General features: G+C 38.0%; 1 protein-coding gene and 1 long non-coding RNA gene across 3 annotated transcripts in view; one reads left to right on the top strand and one right to left on the bottom strand.

Annotated features, from left to right (window-relative positions):
• Positions 1–15,994, bottom strand: part of LOC107671872 (uncharacterized) — a 16,808-nt gene extending 814 nt beyond the window's left edge. The window contains exons 1-3 of one of the 2 annotated variants that reach the window (XR_001632264.1): positions 15,984–15,994; positions 3,876–3,950; positions 1,827–1,830 (exon numbers count right to left, since the gene is read on the bottom strand). This is a non-coding gene — a long non-coding RNA (uncharacterized LOC107671872). Of the gene's footprint in view, positions 1–1,826; positions 1,831–3,875; positions 3,951–10,528; positions 10,543–15,983 lie in introns of those variants that run through there. The other variant, XR_001632265.1, reaches the window with a different exon arrangement.
• plxna2 (plexin A2) overlaps positions 1–22,715 on the top strand; it is a 219,066-nt gene that overhangs the window by 150,396 nt on the left and 45,955 nt on the right. Inside the window, exons 13-17 of the mRNA XM_016464872.1 lie at positions 7,682–7,833; positions 11,856–11,973; positions 16,985–17,121; positions 17,927–18,094; positions 19,578–19,671. Coding sequence (XP_016320358.1) covers positions 7,682–7,833; positions 11,856–11,973; positions 16,985–17,121; positions 17,927–18,094; positions 19,578–19,671 — 669 coding nt within the window. The remainder of the gene's footprint in view (positions 1–7,681; positions 7,834–11,855; positions 11,974–16,984; positions 17,122–17,926; positions 18,095–19,577; positions 19,672–22,715) is intronic.

The following is a 22,715-nucleotide window of genomic DNA, read 5'->3' as shown; positions in this document are numbered from 1 at the left end:
CACACAAGTATTTTTTATTTATACAAAAATTATGTTTCCTTTGCATTTCCATTGCATACATTTTTCTTAAAGATATGATTCACACAGCGCTTCATTTTGACCCCAAACTTTTTAATGTATAAACCTTTAACTTGTAAACTTTTTTTTACATTTTATTAAAAAATGCTATTCTGATGAAAGTATACAATTACAAATATGTATTGAACATCATTCATTACTCAGACAAATGAACACACACATACACAAGAGTTGTGTGGAAGAGTCTCCATCAGCTCATATTTCTACTCTGTAGTCTGACTGAGCTCTTTGTTGATGCTGCTATTCATAGACTCTCAGAGAAAGGTGAGCTATGTGTATCGCGAGTAATGTCTCTCTCTCTCAGCTCCTCTGCCACTCTCATCGTCAATCATACTCATTCTAGCTGCCAATATCTCACGTTTTCTTGTAATTAACACAGTGTTGGAACGTTGGTGGCATACTGTGAGAGGTGTGCGTGTGTGTGTCTGCTGGGAGACTGAGGGAATACATGGTGTTTAATTAGTTTAGGTAACGCACCAGTGCTCTGTGTTTAAACTACCTGATTCATGGAATTCATTGATTCATGTGGCTGTTTGCAGTCTGCATATCACAAGCTGTTGCCCCATGTGCACACCAACCAATTAAAAAGTAAGGGTTATGACTTCCTGTTGTCTGTTTTCATTTAGGATGAATGGGTAAATTAAGGTTATGAACAGCTTCTGTTTTTTGTTGACAGAGAGTGTTAGAAATAGCATTATTGGTGTATTGAAACATACACATCCTGTTCTTTGTGTGTGTGTATTTGTGTTTGTTGCACAGTTTTACTTCTACCTTTAACTGAGGGCTTTTATTTAATTAATGCTAACTTTGTCATTTATTTCTTTTGTTAAATATCACTGTTTTGTTTTTGTTTTTTTAAGTTTATTTTATATTTTAAATACTTGCTCTGCCATTTTTTGTGAAAATGTTCAAAATGTCTTTATATGTCTAAAAATACTAGATTTTGTTTACTAAAGCTGAAGTTAAGAAATTAACTTACTGTAAATGCTAAATGTTTAATCATCCCTCTGTCATAAAAATGTAAAATTAAAATATACTAGTACTACACTTACAGTATATGGCTCTCTACATCAATATTGATTATTTTAATGGCTTTGCAATGCAAAGTATGTGAAGACATTAATATGCTACTATGTGTATGCTCTTATAGGCCAGTCTTAAAACACAGCACTCAATTTTATGAAATATGTAGTATTTATATAAAATATAGTGTCCCTGATTAAAGGCTGAAGACCCAAAACCCTTTTACACCCACCAATGAAAATCGAGCCCTGCATTTCGTGTTTCAGACACATGCAATTGCCAAGACCACATTACAAAGCAGTGGAGCAGTTCCTTCAAAGCAAATTAGTATGAATATTTTTAATTCATCCATTTTTAATCTGTTCTTTCCAAGTTGTTCATTTCCATTTTCTCTTCTCTCAGTCTCACTAACGCACATAAATGTAAAAATGTCATTTAAAGCAGTCCACGATTGTCTTTTGTTCTTAATTTAGTTATGTTATTTTCTGTGTGTTTTTGTCTGAATATAGACATTCGTAAGCTGATTTGTGCAAATACATAGACATTAGCGAGATCTGCCTACAAGAAAATGACAGTCATGAATGATTAATGCTTCTATTAAGCAGCACTCTATCCCTCCTCTAAAGACTTATTAATATTAATGAGGCTTAAGTCCTCAGTGAAAGCCGAGGGTTCGGCATCAAATGAATGTGGAGGAAAGTCAGGCACTTGAAGTTGGTCTTGACTTGGCTCTTTGCTTCAGATGGTCTCTGAGCCATTCCTTAGTAGCTCAGTCACGGAAAAGGATGGTGTCCGTTTGTGCTTCACAGAACTGATCTTGGATCAGCCATGAATAATTTTTTTGAACTTTTATATCAGTATTGATGTTTTGGTTTTGAGTTGTTTTTGAGTAATTGACTATTACTGATTATTTCTTTTTATAAATACAACATGTAAAATTACATATACAATATATATTATAGACTAGACTACATAAAACATTATTTTACTATTTTTCATTCATTTAGTATTTTCTTTAATATTTTATTTTAAATTATTTTTGTCATGGGCCACTTAGAAATGCAGTTGCAACCAGCCATGAGTTTGTTTCAAAACATGGACCAAAGCCTCAGGAAATATGGCCTATATACACACACAGGTACACACACCCCAACACACCGAGAGAGACCGTCCACGATGAAAATCATCATGAATAAATGATATTGAGCCTGATAGAAACTTCTCTCCCATCAGAGCTACAACGCTTGTCTAGTACGACACATCCTTTCCACAGTCACATGTCTATTTACAGAAGAGCATTCAGCTCGACTCACTCAACCACAAACTCCAATTTTAAACCGGATGCACCACTTTCAAGTCCCTCGTTCCTTTCTTTCCTTGCTTAAACACTCGCTTGCTTGGCCGAAGTTCAAAACCAAGGCCCTCTTTTCAGGCTTTATCGCAGCCAACCACGGGGACATTTAAGAGCAAATAAAGTGTTTAGTGTGCAGTTTATGCAGCAAGAAACAAGTCATAAGCTGAGTTTTATCAAGCCCATAAATTGCATCTCGGTGTAAATTTGGGACGTGCTTGAATCAGCTGAAAAGACTCCAATCCCGGTAACAAATCACACCTTTCATCCTCCTGCTGCACACTTTCATTACAGCTTCCTAATTATACGCAGCAACTGAGTGCGTGAAAACCCTCCGAGGACAGGAAATACATCCCCGTTTAGACTTGAACATGTTGGTGTTAAGCATTAGCTTTTCTGCATTACTTAATGAAAGAAGCACACATTAACAGTTTTTACCTGCAAGAGGACATGATGCCCAGGTGCAGGGTCGGCGCCAGAGTGCACAAAGTGAGGGGACAGGCGCAATTTATTGGGGGGGCTGCTTTGAAAAAAAAAATGTTTCTGAAAGGTTTCTTAATAATGTGGCTCTAATTAACTATTAATTAACTCTTAGGATAGGAGGAACCTGTGCCTGTGTCACACACACACACGTGTGTGTGAGAGAGAGAGAGAGAGAGAGAGATCACACTCACACACACACACACACACACACACACACACAAATGCACATGCAGCACATACTAGCAACCAGGGTCAGCGCAAGAGCGCACAAAGTGAGGGGGCAGGCACAATTTTTTGGGGGGGCCACGTTTTTTTTGTACTTGTAAATAAAATAATCTGATATACAGTATATGTACAATTTAATAACATATAGCCTATTTTGATATATGAACTGCAAAAATTGCATGCGGTCTGAGATTCCCGTGTTTACAGCTCCGTAAAATAACCTACTGGAAGCACTGTAGGTTTGCTGTATAGGCCTATAGCTAACAATATAAAAATTACAAACACACAATAACATTTTAAATTACTTCCATTTCTGAAAAAAAGAATGTAGGCCTAGTAATTGATGTTATAAATACACACGCCTGATGTTTGTTTTAATTATCCATCGTACATAAAAAAAATAAAATAAAAAAAACCCATTTGCAATCAAGACTGAAAAAAGTGAATGTAAACCAGATTTGGCCCAGACTCTGTTGCTATCTGTGAAGCCAAGCATAAGAATAGCCTACTAATGTAAATTTGTTAACCCACAGTAACACAGTAACAGCAGGCCTAATAATGTTATAATGTAATAACATTATGAACACTATAGGATATTTTAGATATCATAATGAGCAAAAATATGCCACAGTGGACCGGGTCTCACGCCGAACGGCACGGTGAACGGCTGCGCTGTTTCCAATGAATGCAGTAGCTTAGTGTGCGCGTGAGGCACACTATGGGCGTGGAATGCGAGACGCCTAGTGGGCTACTTTTGGTAAGCAGAACTGGCGCTGCGGGATGAACCGAACTTCAGCGATGTTTCAGCGATCAAACAGCTGAAACATAAAATAGACTACTCCGTAATTTTTGGTCATACAGTAAAGGCATAATTCGAAACTGCAAAGTGCAAAGTGTTAGCAGTTTGAAAATTCAAGAATAATAGCAAAGTTAATAAGAATTATTTCTAAATGCAGCACCGTTCTTATTTCGCTCTGCATAACCTGAACGGGAAAAAAAACATTTTTTTGCTAAGAACGAACCGAAATGAAAACATTTCGCTTTTAATCTGTGTATTTAACAGCCTGGGAGACCTTCCCATGGCAGTACCTTGCCTCACCGACTAAAATCAGGGCGCCCACTACGGAGACGGCACCAGAGGTGAGGGGGCACAGTGACCGAGGTGGCCGGGCCGGCCCCCTCAGGCCCCCCCGTGGCGCCGACGCTGCCCAGGTGCATGTTGGGTAAGGAGCATCCAGGCAGGGCTACTGCTTTAAAAAAGCATGCATTAAGAATGAAGAGACTTCCTGTTTGTCCCTGAGCCACTCTTAAGACATGACACTGGCCCGTGTCTGTGTGCATGTGTCCATATAACTCAAAGCCAAACAACCCATGAGAACTCTGAAGATCTTCTCAAGAAGTTCACGTTCTCATTCCACGGCCGGAATCCAGACACTCACTTTTGTAATGATGGTGAAATTGCAGTCGGGCACAAATTGTAGCTCTGGAACCAGTAGCTGTGTGGAGGAGGATGCCGTCTGCTGGGTCAAACAAGGCTTTGCTTTCTCCTTCGAGTGGGCGGATGAGACTTTGAAGTACTGAGTCAGTGCGAGAGATATTTATGCTCTATGAATAAAGCCCATTTGATGTCTGTAATGGCTAGTCAGAACAGCACCACGCTCGGGGTGAAGCTGGAATCTGACGCCTAGACTATTATCACATGAGCTGATGAGATTTAATCTACAGATGAAAGCACTGCCGCCAGTGTATACCACCATGCTTTCATTTATTTACTTGATTGTTTTATTATTTAGAGCATAAAAAATAAGGATACATCTGTAAGGATATATCTATGTAATCTGTAAAGAAGATGTGAATATGTTTGGAGTTGAATAGTGGTACTGCTTTCTGTGATGTAAATTATATACTGCATACTAGTTTTAAATATTAATACTATGCAGTATGCATAAATGTTTCAGATACATAACCTCACAATGTAGATGATGTCCTAGTTATAATTTACATTTTTTTTATATTATATTATATTATATATATATTATTTTTTATATTTATCTAATTATTTTTTATAATATTTTATAAAATTATTATACTGTAATTTTATAATAAATATATATAGAAAGATGTCCTTTTTTATTTTATTTAATTTTATTTTATTTTAGCATTTCAAGAAGAAACACAAGCCAAATGTGCAGTATGCAACAGAAATTAAGCGTTAGCGTTAGTTCTGGCAGGTCACGTGAGTCAAGCTGTGATTCTCAGCTGATCACATCTACCTATAGGAATACGACACATATCGCGACATTCCTATATAAGCTCTATTCAGTATTATTCTGCAGCTTTTCAGCTTGCTCAGGAGCAAATTACCCTCCTCCATCCCCAGCTCCTCCTTTCGCCACAGTCAGGACTTGGCTTTCTGATATTCCTTGCTAATCAGACTCCTTTATCTTGAATAAAGTGTTACACTTAAATATCATTAAGTACATTAATGATATCTGCCTTGTTCTGTTCTGTTAACCCTAGGGGGGTTATTATTGCTGCTCTCCCTGCTCATTCATGACAGGCTGCATGGATGGGCTGGGAGGTTTTTGCCCAGAACAGAACCATACCGCCAAACCAAACTTTATGCTAAGTATCTATCATTTTGACGATAGTGGTCCTGACAGAAGTAATATAAATTGGATTTTATTTTTTCATGTATAATTATTTGATCAAACTGTTGAAATCTTTTAAATAAATAAATGTTTTTGCTCTACTATGAAATTATGTATTTGTAACATGTATATGTATATGTTTTTTTAAACGTAGTATGCAGTATACACATGCATTAAAAATACTGGTTTACTATACATTGCATACATATATATGACATTTATTTTTATTTTTGTTTGTCATCCTGATCATACCCACATTGTGTTCTGGCATCAAGTCTGTATTATTTCAGCAGTTTATTTCGTTTTCTGTAGTTAGTTTGTTTTAGTTATAGTCAGACTGATGCTGACTCGTACCGATATGGATATATTTAGCATTCCATTCTTCCTCTTATTGTTCCAGTCCTGTTCCCAAAAAGCAATAAAAGATTCATATACTTCCACCGTAAGGTTCACTAGTGACACACTTTACATCCTAACTGATTAATGTCCACTAAACTCTCACCGATACGCTCCTCCCGTTGAGCGACTGCACTTCCCACATCACACTGCTCTAGATCAGTATACAGGCACATTTAGAAGATGCTCTTACTTTAATCATGTTGGTTTTACTTCCACATGACTGCACACAAATGGTTTATTGATTGTGTATGTAGTAGCTGAACTGTGCATCTCTGCCTCTCTCTCAGTGATATTTGGATCTGGAGAGGGTCCAGGGCTGACCTTCTCTTGGGCTTTAACAGCACAGAAGGCTTTTTGGCACCCAGAGCCAAGGTCACGCTGAGTGGCCATATTGTATTTTATGAGAGGGTGGGCTGCTCCGAGGGCTAAAATGGCCTCATGTTAGATTTATTGCCTGTGGCAACAGCATGCAGATCTGCTTCTGTTATGCAGATATATATTTGTGTCTTTCCTGATGTTTTTGTGTTAAAACATTTCAAGTGTTCAATTTTTAAAGTGTTAGTTCACACAAAAATGAAACTTCTGCCATCATTTACTCACCCTCATGTCATTCCAAACTTGTATGAGTTATATTTACACTAGCATTCAAAAAAGTAAGAAAGTGTTCAAATTAATACTTTTGTTTACCACAGATGCATTAAATTGATTAAAAGTGACAGTACATACATTTATAATATAGCAAAATATTTTTATTTTAAATAAATGCTGTTACTTTGAACTTTCTATTCAGGATACTGAAAAAAGTATCACACTACCTACAAAAAAAATATGAAGCTGCACAACTATTTTCAACATTTATACTAAAAAGTTTTTTTTAATACCAATTCAAAAGATTTCTGAAGTAGCATGTGACACTGAAAACTAGCATAATGGCTACTGCACATTCAGCTTTGCTATTACTGGGAAAAAAAATACATTTTAAAATATATTAAGATAGAAAAGTTATTTTGGTTACACTTTATTTCAAGGTGTCCTTGTTAAAGTGTACTTATACATTTAAGTACTGAGTAATATTAATTAACTACATGTACATACTATATGGGTAGGTTTAGGATTAGGGTTTGGTTTAGGGTTACTTGCATGTAATTATGCATAATTAATTGTTATTATAATAGTAAGTACATCTAAAATGTGTAATAAGGACACCTTAAAATAAAGTGATACCGTTATTTTAAAGTAGAATAATATTTCACAGTATTGCTGTTTTGCTATATTTTCTTATCAAATAAATACAGCCTTGGTGAGCATAAGAAACATATTTGAAAAAAAAAATTATCAACCCCAAACTTGCGAATGGTGGTAATATATCTTTACTTTATTGCAAAATATTCAAGTTTTTCCAAAACAATGACTGATTGAATGATTCACTAAATGAATCAATTACTGAATGTCTTTTCCTCTCTTGTTTCAGGTGACCCCAGTGGCCGGACCACCAGAAGGGGGCACCAGAGTGACCATCCGTGGTGTAAACCTGGGCTTGTCCTTCTCAGACATGGTCAGCAATGTGCAGGTAGCAGGAGTCCAGTGCACCCCACAGGAGAACGGCTACATTATTGCTGAACAGTGAGTGACTGTAGAGCTGTAAAACTCAGATGAATTAATGCTGTGCAAGTGTGTCTGAGATTAGAATGGAAAAAAATGGTTTAGTTTATATTTAATCTTTCTCGAAATAGCAAGAGCTTGAAAGATAATGTCCTACATTACACATACTGAGAAGCTGTTTCAAGGGGAAAAAAACACCTCAGGTTTTCATCCAGTTCACTTTAAAGCACAGCAGGATTGAGTCCATTAAACACACACAGTATCCAATGAACACGACTTTGATGTCACAAGCGTAAAGCGACCAATCAGGGCTAAGTATGAAAGGCAGGGTTGGTCATGGCCTTCTCCTTTATGCTCTATTGAGTCCGTCTTATCTGACAGAAACATCTTAACAATGGCAGGGAAACATTTCTATCTGAAGGGCTGGTTGTCAGCAGTGACCAGGGCTCTTGTGAAGCAGAAACAAGCCCAAATTAGAGTCCAGACAGACCTGGGTTGGTCTCTGTCTGCAGTAGGTCCCATTTTTCAGCATATGTTTGTGTTTATCCCTGCGATTGTGTCATTAACCCTGTCTGTAAATATCCTTAAGCCAGGATTTCATCATTAATATTAAACCTCCTGAGGGAAAATTTCAGCTAGAGGAGCTAAAACTTGATGATTTGTAGTATTAGTTTTTGCTAGGACATGCAGAAAAATGGCTGCACTCAGCTTTTTTTGTCTACATTTTTTTGACCAGCCATTAAAAAAAGAAATTGGGTTAAAAGGTGAAATGTGTAATGTCCAGTGCTGGGGAAAGTTACTTTTAAAAGTAATGCATTACAATATTGCGTTACCCCCTAAAAAGTAACTAATTACGTTACTTAGTTACTTTTTATGGAAAGTAATGTGTTACGTTACTTTTGAGTTACTTTTTAAATTTGGGCAGGGCTTGCTTGTTTGTTTTTAATATAAAAAAGTTCTTCTTTTATAAATGTAAAAGCCCTTTTCACAACAAAAGTTAAATGAATACACCTCAGGCTGAAGGAAATGTAAATTCATGTCTGTACAGTAGAGGGCGCATCTCAAACAAATTGCATGAAGAATATGACACAGGAGAAGAAAGTTCAACACTCTTCAGCAATAACAAAAATGAAACACAAATGTGTCATTTTTGCTTAGTATGGTTGAATTGGATCATTGAGGATCAGTAGCAAAGACGTTGGTTAATAAAATGGGATTAAATACATAAATGATATTTGTCTTATTAAACATAACATTATTGCAGGTTTGTATAATATTCTGAGTTTTCCTTTGACTGTTTTTATTCATTTTGAGTAATACTGAATCTGTTTTTGTGCAGGTGAGATGAGTAAATACATGTTCATATTTAGTCTAGAACTACAATAAGCATCATGTTCACACAGCACACAACGCCTCTGCACTTACTCCCATTTTCTCTCAACATGGTAACACGAGAGCTGTCAGTCAAGACATGGGAAACAAAGTAACTGGCGTTACTTATTTGAAAAAGTAACTCAGATATTTCCTTCTAAATTAAAAAGTAATGCGTTACTTTACTAGTTACTTCAAAAAAGTAATCTGATTATGTAACTCGCGTTACTTGTAATGCGTTACCCCCAACACTGGTAATTTCTGCTCGCTAGCATTACAGAATTGCAAAAATAATGTTTGTTTTCAAGCAGGTTTCCTTTAAACACTCCCCTCATCTTTGATTGGCCAGACAAACAGCCCCAAACTTACGTCATTGGTTGAGCTGTTGCTGTGTCAAGCTTGTCAGAATTCTTAAACAAAGATGTTTTGAAATCTCCACAGTGTTTAGGCTTTGAAGAACTCAACCTACAGGTTTAGTTATAGTTGTCTCTGCATATTAAACTGTAATAGAAGAAAGTATATTAACATGAAAATAATTTCATCTTTAAATTACCCAGCATGTATTTAGTGCTCTTTATTCTTCACGCAATATTAAACCTACACTCCTCATGATTTATCGCTCTTTGTCCTCACCTTACTGTCTTTTGCTCAATAAAAATGTATGGTACATCTCAGAACTGACAGCTAGCTGCATATTATTGAGATACTATTATAGTTTTTATTAATATTTTGAATTGGTTTCTGTTTCCTGTTTTTATTTTTATTTTAATTTTAGTTAAAGTTTTAGTAATTTGTTGTTTTTATTAGTTTTTGTTTTTTAAAAATGCCTAAATAAAATTAATTGAAACTATAAAATTGAGAACTAGAATAAATAAAACAAATGTACGTTTTTTTTTTAATTAATATAATTCATTTTATTTTATTTCAGTCAAAGTTTAAGTAACAAAAATGTTTTTTAATGGTTTTAATTTTAGTTGACTATAATAACCCTGCTGTGAGCACTGTATCACTGTATCCAGCTATCTTTATTCTTGAGAGAAACAGACATCACCATGTCCAGTTCAACAGAATGTGATATGCAATTCTACGTTGCATTATAACTCACCCTGACCTTATTGTACACAGGCATTCTGAACGTTTGGCTTTCAAGCATTTATGCCATCGTGTTGTAAGGGTGTATAAATAGCGTGTAGTGTCTGCGTTCAGGTGGAGTATGTCTCCACAGCACCTCTCTTTGCTGCTGAGGTGGGGACAGACGGTGCGAGGGAGAAACGTGTGGTAATTGAAATGCGCAGCGTGCTGCCTGCTGTAGGAGGGAGATTTGTCAGCCCTTCTCTCTTCTGACAGCAGTTTAATCCGAGCGGGACGAAGCCGAGCCGAGTGGGAGTGGATTTATTTGTATGGCGTGGCGAAGGGGTGTCACGAGGAAATGGAGAATGCGCCATTGGACCCAATCAAACCCACAAATGGAAACGGGAGGCCACGTATCTGTGTTTTAACAGTTCTGTCTGGTCGTTTTGTACAAAAATTGTACACATTAAGACACCCAAGCTTGCTGAAGATTATCTTATCCATTTTTTATGTGAGTTTTTATGTATCATGGCTTATTTCAAAGTATGTGCACAAACTTGTACTAGGTTTGAGGTCACATTAGCGAAATTTCGCAAGCAAAAAGGTCCATTGTTTATTGTCAATGGTGTAGCAATGGATGAAGCACAGCTCACACAGAAGTCACTTTCAAATCAACTTTGTTGCTCAGCAAATTCACGTGACCAAATTAAACCTTTTACGAAATGTAGGAATCTTGCGCCTTCACAAAATTTCCAATTACATGGATTCCTATATTAATGACTGGATTTTCAAGGTAAATGTGACTGCACCTTTACATGGCTACTTTTGAATGGCTGTCAGTGGAGAAAGGTGCTTTTTCGTCCGCAAAATGGTGTAATAACAGCATCTGCCTGCTAATTTCCGAAGCCCACCAGCCAAACTTGCACCACGCAGCAGCAGTGATTGAGCATCCAAACTTGCTTCCCAACTTTAATTGCCTTAGAAGTAAAAGTCCTCCAGTCAGTGTGATTGAGAGGGCATAATGTGCGCTGTGAACAGCTGTGAACGCTGTCTGCCGAGCCTGTCGTTATTCAATGGTGGAAATTACAATTTAAGAAAAGGAAAATTATAAAGATGACAGATTTCTCTTGAGATGTATATGTCCACTATTGGACTACTAGGTTAGCGTAAATAAACCAGTATGGAAAATGTGTTTTAAAAGAAGTTATTTCCCCAAAAGAACACTCATATGCAGTGTAGAACCTGCTGGAACATATGGTTTTGTTGCTTCAAAAGCATGGCATGTCTATGCATCGGCATTCCCGTAGGGTGATCTTGTCAATTCAGCTAATGGAATGTGTGCGCTAAAGCAATCAAGGAACCAAAGCAAAACCTACACTGAGATCAAGAGGAAATCAATTTAGAGAGAGAGGAAGAGTCGCATACTGATCACTCAGCGGGACTGGAGATGACTTCCAGTGCTTTGGTTCCTCACTCTGGAGTCAGTCCAGAAACATTGTGCTTTGTAATCCAGTGAACCTGGATCTCCTTGTACAGAAGTTATGACTTTCATTTAAACCAAGGTTAAAAATTTTACTTATTGTGTTTTTCTTCTTTTTCAGGATTGTGTGTGAGATGGATGCAGCTCCCACTGACAGTAAACCCGGCCCGGTTCATTTGTGTGTAGGGGAGTGTAAGCCGGAGCTCCAGACGCGCTCTTCTCAACTCTATTCCTTTGTGGTAAGACCTTGAGCTCTGCTACATCTGAATAATGCAGTGAGGTAGTGGTGAACCTGGCCCTTGTTTTGGTTTTATTAAACTGAGCTTTACTTGGTCCATTGAAGAGAACTTACGGGTCACTGTGACGTTATGCCTTTGGACAGGTGAACCTTGCTGAGGTTGCTTTGTTCTCAGAAGCGCTTTAACAGTGAAAATGTCAAATCACAGGAAGTGACTCAGAGCTCAACATACTGTACTTCCAACTGTTCAAATAGCTACTCTTTAGGAACAAAGACTTCCTTCTGCACCGATTCATATGGCATGAAGTCCATATCTTCATCAGTCATCCATTTTAAATATATATATATATATATATATTCCGTACCCACTGTATATATATATACACACACACACACACACACTGTATATCAATTAAATTAGTACCTGTATATATTACATATATGAATGTACACTGTGTGTCTGTGTGTTCTGACACTATAATATCATGCTTAATATTTTTCCTCACAAAACGAAATACAGATTTGCAATTAATCTCAATTCTCAGTTTTTAAGAGCAGAATAAAAAATCATATGGTAATATTGTCAAATACTCAGTAAATGCATTAAGAAATTGATTGCACTACACATACTTTATTGAATTTGAGTTTGACAGCACTAAAAATACATTGTATTTTTTTCTCCCTTTTCGAGTTTGAAAACTCCTCCTTTTCTCAAATAATAACTGCTTTATATATAAAATGCTGCTTTATATATTTTGCTGCTTTATATATTTTTTTACATTTTACCTTATTTGTATATTTGTATAGTTGTATTTTATATTTAATCTGTATCTATCTGTATTTATGTTCTACTGTTAGTGTTATCTGTATGCACCAAGGGTCTGAGAGTAACGCAATTTCAATTCTCTGTGTGTATGTGCTGTACATGTGGAAGAATTGACAATAAAGCAGACTTGACTTGACTTGACTTGATAACATTGTACTGTAATAGAACATGTCCTAGACTACAGTATATACAACCTCATACTCTTCATACTTTTTTTGTTTGTGTAAGCAAATTTGACGCAAACCAGTACTATATTTATAATATATTTACATTTTAGTAGCAGGATTGTTTGTATCTGTCCAGACAGCTATGTAGAAATCACTCCATTAATGTGTTGGGACAGTCTCTCCATGCAAATTTAGACTCATTAAAAGCCATAAGGTCGATAAATTAACCTTTTTATGGCTCGCATGGCATTATTATCAGCTAATTGTTCTATTTAGCCCTTTTTAAAGTAGTATTTTTGTGCACTTTCAGTAGATTCTTAAATGATGTTGAGGATTAGTGGTTAATAGCATTATTTGCACGTGTATTTGCCAAGGCATTAAAAGAAAAGCGTGTTTATTGAACTAATGCACTCATCAAGCACAAAAGACTCGAGATATGCCATAAAAACTTGCTAATTTACAGATTGCCGCTGCGTTTGTCATTATTATTGGTAAAACAGCAGCCCTGCTTCCTCCGTTAAGAAGCGAAGCTCTCGTCAGCATAATAGAACTTGTTCTCGGTTATTAAAAAATTGAGTGATTATGAACACGAAGCACCACCGGGAGCGCACATTGAACATGGAGACAATAAAAGCCATTAAGCGAATCAAAGGAAGGATGGTTGGCATGTTGTCTCGTCGCAGAGGAGCACCTGTGGGAACTCTTGCGCACCTGTCTGAAACACCCATCCGCCGGCCTGGGGTTAATAGATAATCAACAGCAGCATTCACACGCACACTAAGGCCAACAATTATCCATACCACCACAATTAACAGCCTCTGCTAATTAGGGGAGCTGTTTATTTACAATATGCGCTTCAGCCCTTTCCTGTATGCGTTTATGCATGTTTGTGTGAGCGTGCGTGTGATTTTCCTGCACGCCTTTCATATCGCAGTCAAATATAAAAGCAGCATGTTATCTGAAAAGCTCTGCCAAATGTTGTCGGACAACACGGGGTCCCCGAGCGGCCCACCAGTTGTAGAACAATACGAGGCGAGACCAAAATTGGTGTTCATTCATTTTTAGTCAATGCACGTGTGAAGTCGGTCACAAGCTTTCTTAAGACACAGAGCTGTCTGTTTCTGTGTTTCTCCATCTGCTATTTTCAGTCCCTGCGTACAATAAAGGAAGAGAATTGGGAACTAGAGAGTTTATGTACAACATTTTAAAAGCCTTTTATTTATCCTCAGACGTGTTTTTCATGAGCTCGCATCACTTAGACAAGACTGGAAATGGCATTTCTTTTGTAGCGTTCGCTCTTTATTTGTGAGCTGAGCAGAAGGCGTATGAGGTTTATAAAGGACAGTTGTTATTTACAAACGTAGCTGTTGTAAGAAAAATGATGAGGACAATGAAGATCTCGATGAAGATGTTTATTGCAGCATAGCAGTGACAAAGTTCTTCTTCTCTATAATAATTAAGCCATTTTGGGAAATGAGTATGATCAAACATATTATGGAGTGGAATTTGGGTCGGGGCAGACTATAGATTCTTACACTGTCTTTTGTGGAACAGCCACCCACATCTAGGCAGCTTCAGATTCAAAACATGCATGTCTTCAGCTGATTCAGAATGCTGCGCTGTCATGTCTGTGCTTCTAGTGACACTTTACGGAATTAATTAAATAATTAAATATTTTATTATATTTATATTACAGTATGTGCTTGTTTTTTTTCTAAAAGAAATTAATGCTTTTATTCAGAAATTATGCATTAAATTGATTATAATGGACAGTATATACATTTTAAAGTGCCCTATTATGGATTTTTGAAAATTACCTTTCATGCAGTGTGTATCACAGCTCTAAGTGAATGAAAACATCCTGCAAAGTTTAAAATTTGAAAGTGCACCGTGTATAGTTATTGTCTCTCAAAAGAAAGAGTCGACTCGGAGTCATTTAAACAAGTCATTTTTAAAACGAATCCCACGCCATTTCATGTTGACGTCAACATGAAACATTAGCATATTGCCCGCACACCTGAAAACTTGAACCCCCCCTCCATCAAACACTGACGCTGTGCTCTGCACTGTGAGGGTAAATCCGTTTTTTTACTGCCAAAGGACGAGGCTGTGAAGAATCAATGGTTAAAGTTCATTTTTACAGCAGTATAGCCCCAACCTTGTGTTGTGACCCCGTCATTTTACTGATGACTGCTACAGCAACCTAAATGCGTACAACGCGGGATTCGCAGGCCGGTTGTTAATGAAGGAAGGATCAGAACCCAGTTTATTTGGACCAGCTTCTTCCTCCGAATCACAACCTATAAGTATGATTAAAAATGGTTGCTCTCATGTTCTCTGTAGCATGCAAAATACGTATTTAGTTTTGTGTGTTATGTTCGCTGGGTCATGGGACCAATCACCGAAGATTAGCGTCACGCAAAGGAGGGGTTTGGAAAAATGAATCGTTGAGCGAATCGTTTGGGAGTCGTTGAGCAAATAAAGTAAAAATAAATGCATATTATAAGACAATGAAAGTGTTTTTTGACCTTGCATGCATGTCAACCTATTGTTGGGGACACCCAAAACCAAAATATGCACCTTTCATAATCCATTATAGGGGCACTTTAAGACTTAAAAGATTATGCAGCACAACTGTTTTCAACATTGTTAATAATAAGAAATGTTTCTTGTGTCACTGTAGACTGGAGTAATGATGCTAAAGTTCAGCTTTGCCATCACAGAAATAAATAACACTCACTGGCCACTTTTACACCTTGCTAGTACCGGGTTGGACCCCCTTTTGCCTTCAGAACTGCCTTAATTCTTCGTGGCATAGACATGATTGGAAACATTCCTCAGAGATTTTGGTCCATATTGACATGATAGCATCACGTGGTTGCTGCAGATTTGTCGGCTGCCACATCCATGATGCGAATCTCCCGTTCCACCACATCCCAAAGGTGCTCTATTGGATTGAGATCTGGTGACTGTGGAGGCCATTTGAGTAAAGTGAACTCATTGTCATGTTCAAGAAACCAGTCTGAGATGATTTGAGCTTTGTGACATGGTGCATTATCCTGCTGGAAGTAGCCATCAGAAGATGGGTACACTGTAGTCATAAAGGGATGGACATGGTCATCAACAATACTCAGGTAGGCTGTGGCGTTTAAACGATGCTCAATTGGTACTAAGGGGCCCAAAGTGTGCCAAGAAAATATCCCCCACACCATTACACCACCACCACCAGCCTAAACCGTTGAGACAAGGCAGGATGGATCCATGCTTTCATGTTCTTTACGCCAAATTCTGACCCTACCATCTGAATGTCGCAGCAGAAATCGAGACTCATCAGACCAGGCAACGTTTTTCCAATCTTCTATTGTCCAATTTTGGTGAGCCTGTGCGAATTGTAGCCTCCGTTTCCTGTTCTTAGCTGACTGGAGCGGCACCCGGTGTGGCCTTCTGCTGCTGTAGCCCATCTGTTTCAGGGTTCGACATGTTGTGCGTTCAGAGATGGTGGTATTCTGCCCTTGGTTGTAACGAGGAGTGGTTATTTGAGTTTCTGATGCTCGGTTTGAACTTCAGCAAGTCGTCTTCACCACATCTAGATGCCTAAATGCATTGAGTTGCTGCATGTGATTGGCTGATTAGCAATTTGTTACCAAGCAATTGAACAGGTGTACCTAATAAAGTGGCCGGTGAGTGTATATTGAATTGGAAAACTTTTAAATTATAATATTTCAGAATATTAGTATATATTAGTTACTGTATTTTTGATCAAATGAATGCAGATTTGGTGAGCATAAAATTTTTTGTCAAAAAAATTAAAACATTTCACCAAACCTAAACTTTTGGTAGAATATGTAAATAAAAATTAAATAATAGTGATATATAATACTCAATACTGAGCCGCAAAGTTGGAATGGAAGATGGAAGAAGATTATTTGACATTCAAAAAAAAAAAAACACTGCATATTGAATTTGAGGTCTCCATCGCTTGCTTGTTTCCTACCCATCTTCTCTTTCTGTCTTTGCAGATGCCATCGGTCACAGGATTGTCCCCCAGTCGGGGTCCAGAGTCTGGAGGAACTAAAGTGACCATAATGGGGGAAAACCTGGGAGCAGGCAGCACCGTCAGTGTGCTTTTTGGGAACCAGACCTGCGAGTTTTATGAGTAAGAATCAGCCTTTTTGAATACTGTTTGAAATCCCCATTTTAAGAAATGTAGCTTCTCAAAAATAAATCTTCAGTAATAATATAATGCAATAATAATAATTAATAATATAGCTTTATTAATATTTTTGTTCGGTTAGTGTGAACAGTGCATATGGAGGCTAATGTTAAAAGTTCCATATCTTCATTTACTGTACTCTTCACTTTCTACATGCCTTATATAGTTTCTGATTATTTTCTGTTTAAACTTCCTTCAAAAAACACTTCCTCTAGATTTCCCCCTTTTTAACTCTGTTTCCTCTTCCTCTCTCTCTAATTTTGCTAGCATACTTCTGTATGTAAGCATCATACTCCCGACAGGTGTCTTCCTATATCTCCTCCTATTCCTCTCACTCTCTCTCTCCAGGATCTCAATTTAAAGATGAGGCTGATTGTAGTGCTTTAAGGTGCAAGGGAGTGACAACTTTAATGCGATATCAGCTAATTGCAGATTTCTATTTTGCCCTGTGTTCCTGTGGAAGGCGCCGTTGCAAGTGTGTGTGAGGGTGCAATAAGTAATAGCTTAATGCTCTCTAATATGCTGCAGAGGGAATGGCTAATGCTCACTTTGCACAGGTAGCACTTTCAATGAGAGCTATAAGAAAAGACTGCAATTGAAAAAGAGCAAAGAGCCGCCCACTAGCGCCATTCATATATAGTGTGTCTGAACAATATGTCTAGCCATCTCTTATTAAGTTAAAACTTTGTGTCGTGCTTTGTCTCTTTTCAGAATCTGATTGGTTTGTATCTGTTTGCTTTGTCCTCAGACGGACTATGACGGAGATCGTGTGTTACTCTGCCCCTTCTCTGACGAGTGTGGGGCCGGTTCAGATCAGCGTGAGCGTGGATCGCGCCCAGGTCCGAGAGAGCCTGACTTTTGAGTATATAGACGACCCCACTGTTCAACGCATCGAACCGGAATGGAGCATTGCGAGGTAAATGTACATATATGATGTAGTGTTTTAGTATTAGATTGTGCAAATCAGCTAGTTTGGCCATACAGCTTGCATTTAAATCACTATTAGCAAACACTTTTGACTTTTGAGGCTGTTGATTCTCACACTATTTGAATGGATATCAGACACATTCCTGCAAGAAATTGATCTGATGCACTGAATGGAGTTCAACAGCTTTGCTCAAGGCCATATGTTGTTGTGTTATTCATGAAAATTAATAAATGTCTGACTTGCATTCAGCTAGATCCTCTCATCTTTGAAAAAAAAGGAGTTACACCATGTCGGGGTGATCATGTGGATGGTTTTATGAAAGTAAAACTTTTAGAAGTCACTTCTGAGATCTAAAAAAAGAACTATTTCCTGCTGCTGAAGACGTAAAATACATTTGCACAGTCTGTAGAGTATGTCTCATGTCTGACTATAACTATTTGATGGACAAAAAAAGACATAAATCATGATATCATAATTTGGGTGAACTATCCCTTGGAATGATTTTTGAGAATTTCACTGAACAGAACTGGACTGATTATACAGAGCTTCAACATATTCATATCAAAGTGCTGCACATGATTATATACAGTAGTAAAAATGAGACCGAAATAGAATGTGCTGAGAATGATTATATAAGTGGTGCTGAGTTACAGGTTCATTGCAAGCTGTTAGAGAAAAGCAGAAAGAAAGTCTTTTCACCCGATCTAACACATAGATACATAACATATTATCATGCCCATCAAAAATACATTGTATTGCGCAAAGGTTGCTCTTTCATAGCTCCAAAGATGTAAAGGGATAGTTCAACCAAAAATGTAAATTTTCATCTTTAACACCCTCACAATGTTAACATGTATGACTTAGTCTCAGGTGTTTCTAGCAAAATATTTTCAGAAAAATTAAAGATGTTTTTATCTCTCTTGTTCGATCATCTAGGATCAACAGTTGAGATATTGAATGAATCTCCTATGTGATTTTTCATTCTTGTGGGCGAGTGCCCCATGCCAGGGCATCAGTAGATGGGTCACAATGCTATATCTGTTGTACCAGAGCGTTGCCACACTGAACAGAACAGCGTACAAACGGCACCTGGCTAATGAAGTGCTCAAGAGTAAACAACTGAAACACCTAGAGCTAGAGCTCCTCACCCATTCCACTCCCAGACGCTCGGTTCTTTTGTTGTGCTTTATCAAGCCATGGACATTCCCAGAATGCTAAGCAGGATCACCGCTGCTTCTGGTCCTTTAGTATTTTCAAAGACGCATCTAGTATGTTTGATAAAATTTACTGAAGCCAGTTAAAAGCATCTTTAATCAGGACCTTCTCAAAAATGTATTATCTTCTAAGCACCACATCACAAAGAAGCAAGTTTTAAGGGCAGTGTTTGATTCAAGTGGGGATGAGTTACTTCTGTGTCAAAGTTTTTACGTTCACCCTATTCCCATTCATGTCATCTTGTGTGTTTTTTAAGCGGACACACGCCTCTGGTGGTGACCGGGACTAACTTGGATGCCATACAGGAGCCGAGGATTCGAATCAAGTACGGCGGGCGGGAATCCGTAAACGTGAGTAGCTTCATTTGTGTTATTGGTGGTTCCTCACTTTTGAAATGACCTTAGGTACCTGAGCTCAGGGGCTTCTGGGAGAACGGCTCTCTCGTGTGAGCTGATATCTCTCGGGGGCCGACATGATGAAACCAAATCGTATCAGTTCGAGATGCAAGATGTCGGAGATGCACAACCTTGGGAAGTTTGTCTGCAGGTTTGAGTTAATTATCGGTGACTTTCAGAAGAGAGAGGATCACAGAATCTGTGCGCTGCCTTTTTTGGGATGCATTAGACTAATTTCTGTCTTTTCTGTTGACCCACGGAGGCGGGATCCGTCGTGACTCACTGCCACAGCTCCGGAAATCTCATATATAACCTACCCACAAGCCTCTGCGTGACCTCTTTTTCAAGCTGTGTATCTGTAATTTCGACTAAGTACCCTGCTGAATTATTCAGTCTGCGCAAAGTGTTGCGGATGAAGCATTTAATGTGAGCATTTTACTCTGCTCATACCACCTTTGTCAAACTGGAATGTTTGGGCATTATTTGCAGAATCCGGCATAAAACCAGCTTCTTCCGAGGCGGTATTGGTGGATAGTGGCCAGTTAAAGAGCATTGTATTGGTTAATGTAAATGGTTAATGGTTTTAAAGGAAGATGAACTGCAGACAGAATGGCTTGGTCAGCATAAAGACATCCCAAAAATAATAAGGCCCAAGGGCTGAGGAGTCAGTACAAATTCAATTTGCTTGCCTCTGCAGGGGGTCCAAGTTTAATTAATGGAATAGGATTGGTCCGTGTGGTCAGACCAAAAGATGGAATAGCCAGTGGCCACTTCCATTTGGTATTTGCCCCGTGAATCGTTCGGTACCGATACTCGTACCGGCACACCCCTAATCAACAGTGCGTAGAAAAGATTCTATATTTTGTCCTACAGGTACGAATGAAACTTAGAATGTGTGTTAGTACAAAAAAAATCTGTATTTATCAAACGTACGCACACGGTTCTTACGCACACCATAAGTAGGGTACAAGTTAATGGGGCTAAAGGCACACCCTAAGAAAAAAATGTGCTTTTCACTGTGCCCAAAGTGTATGATTGCAGAAAAATATGTATGTTTGTATTGAACATTTATGAAACAACAGATTTTGTGTGAAAATAAATCATACAAGTTGTTTATTTTGTTTACAAATCTTATCAATTTATGAGGTGGCAAAGGGGGCCTTTTACCCCACACACGGGGTAATAACATGTATTTTAAAACACAGAAACAAAATCATTTTAAAAAGTAAAGATTCTGAAAGCACTGAAGGAGATCCCATAATAATTTAATATAGAGGGAATAGGATTGGTCCGTGTGGTCAGACCAAAAGATGGAATAGCCAGTGGCGTCTCGTATCTTCTATTATATTATCCTGCTTTGATTTATTTGTATTATTTTGTAAATTTAAAGTGTATGTTTATACACTTTCTGTATATGTGTGTATATAATGTTCCTGTGGCTCAGTGGTAGAGCATTGCGTTAGTAGCACAAAGGTCGTGGGATCAATTCCCAGGGAACACACATACTGGTAAAAAAAAATTTATCGCCTGAATGCACTGTAAGTCGCTTTGGACAAAAGAAACTGTTGCTTTAATTATCTTAAACAAAACTGAAAATCATTAAGAAGACCTTTGTCTCAAAATATATGCATTCATTTTAGCGATTCTCATTTGCTACTTAAATCTACAACATTAAAAAAAAAAACATCAAATATTAGATCAAGTATAAGCACAGAATCAACTTTGCGCTGCTGCCCGCGATCGCGTCAAGGATCAGACAAATATACACATGCATCTTATAAAAGCGGATATTTTGGAAAGTGTTATGCCACGTTTTTGTGCCATCTAGTGCTTGAGAGGAAAATAATATCAAAGGCGCCCCTATATATATATATATATATATGTATGTAGATAGATAGATACATACATAGATAGATAGATTGACATGTATATGTACTGTTCAGTATTTTTTAAGCTTTTGATTGTATGGACAAACTTTCAAAATTAATTTTCATTTTTGGGTGAACAATCCCTTCAAAGGCAACAAGAGAGAGGGTGGAAAATGCTCATAATGAAACTAAATTAAAGGGGTCCTATTATGCTTTTTCACTTTTTTAATTTTAGACGGGACTTGCTGCTTTGGCAAGGGGCAGGGCAGTACTGAAACACCATCTAAGCTGTTCGCCAAATCACAACGCACTGGGACAGCTAACCAATCACATCACATGTAGTTTTTCGGAAGGCTGGCGTTCATCAAACCCGGAACTATTCGAGCCGTTTGTGCCAGGATGGGGAGAAAGGTATTGTAATAATGTAAATTATGTAAAAAATAATGCGTTTTTCGAACCACCAAGCATGAGAGCATGTTCTAGTACACCCCCAAAACAAAATCAAGACATTGTAAAAGAGCATAATAGCACCCCTTTAAGAGCCAAAAAGTCTGATTGGACTCCATGTACAATAAGTCTTTTTGCGAGTGTGGAAGTGTTCAGAACAGCACTAATCACACATTCTCTTCCTTCGCCGAGGTGAAAGCAAACTGCTATAGTCGTCCTTCCTCTGTTCTCAGTAGCATAACTGCACTTCAGTTCCCAGCTGTACAGATGTACCCGTGTGCGGGTAGTTCTCCTGAAAGTCACTTTTAGTAAAAGAGACACCGACTGTGCAATGAGGAGTGACAGAAGCCCTGCGTTCCTCCACGCTTCACAGAGCCCAGAGCTCTTAGAGTTCTTAACGGGACTCCTGAAATATGTTGTGTGGGCGCTATCTGATGTGTCAGGTGCTAGTGCTGTCTCTTTCTTTCTTTCTTTCTCTTTCTTACTTTTTACAACCGAGTGAAAAAAACAGAGGTAGACAGAGAAAGGTTGGCCTTCGCCTTTTAGGCATGATCACCAAAGACTCAACTGGCTTTGATTCCCTGCATTTTTATTAACCGTTGAGGTTACGATTGTTTTTTTTTCATCCCCCTGGATTCCTCTGTATTTTTGGGGAGGGAGGTGGGGAACAAAACAGCCGCAGAG

The sequence above is a fragment of the Sinocyclocheilus anshuiensis genome, unplaced genomic scaffold, assembly GCF_001515605.1.
Source record: "Sinocyclocheilus anshuiensis isolate Anshui unplaced genomic scaffold, SAMN03320099.WGS_v1.1 scaffold1089, whole genome shotgun sequence".
In the NCBI taxonomy this organism is placed as follows: domain Eukaryota; kingdom Metazoa; phylum Chordata; class Actinopteri; order Cypriniformes; family Cyprinidae; genus Sinocyclocheilus; species Sinocyclocheilus anshuiensis.
This window is presented reverse-complemented; position numbering and strand designations above follow the sequence as displayed.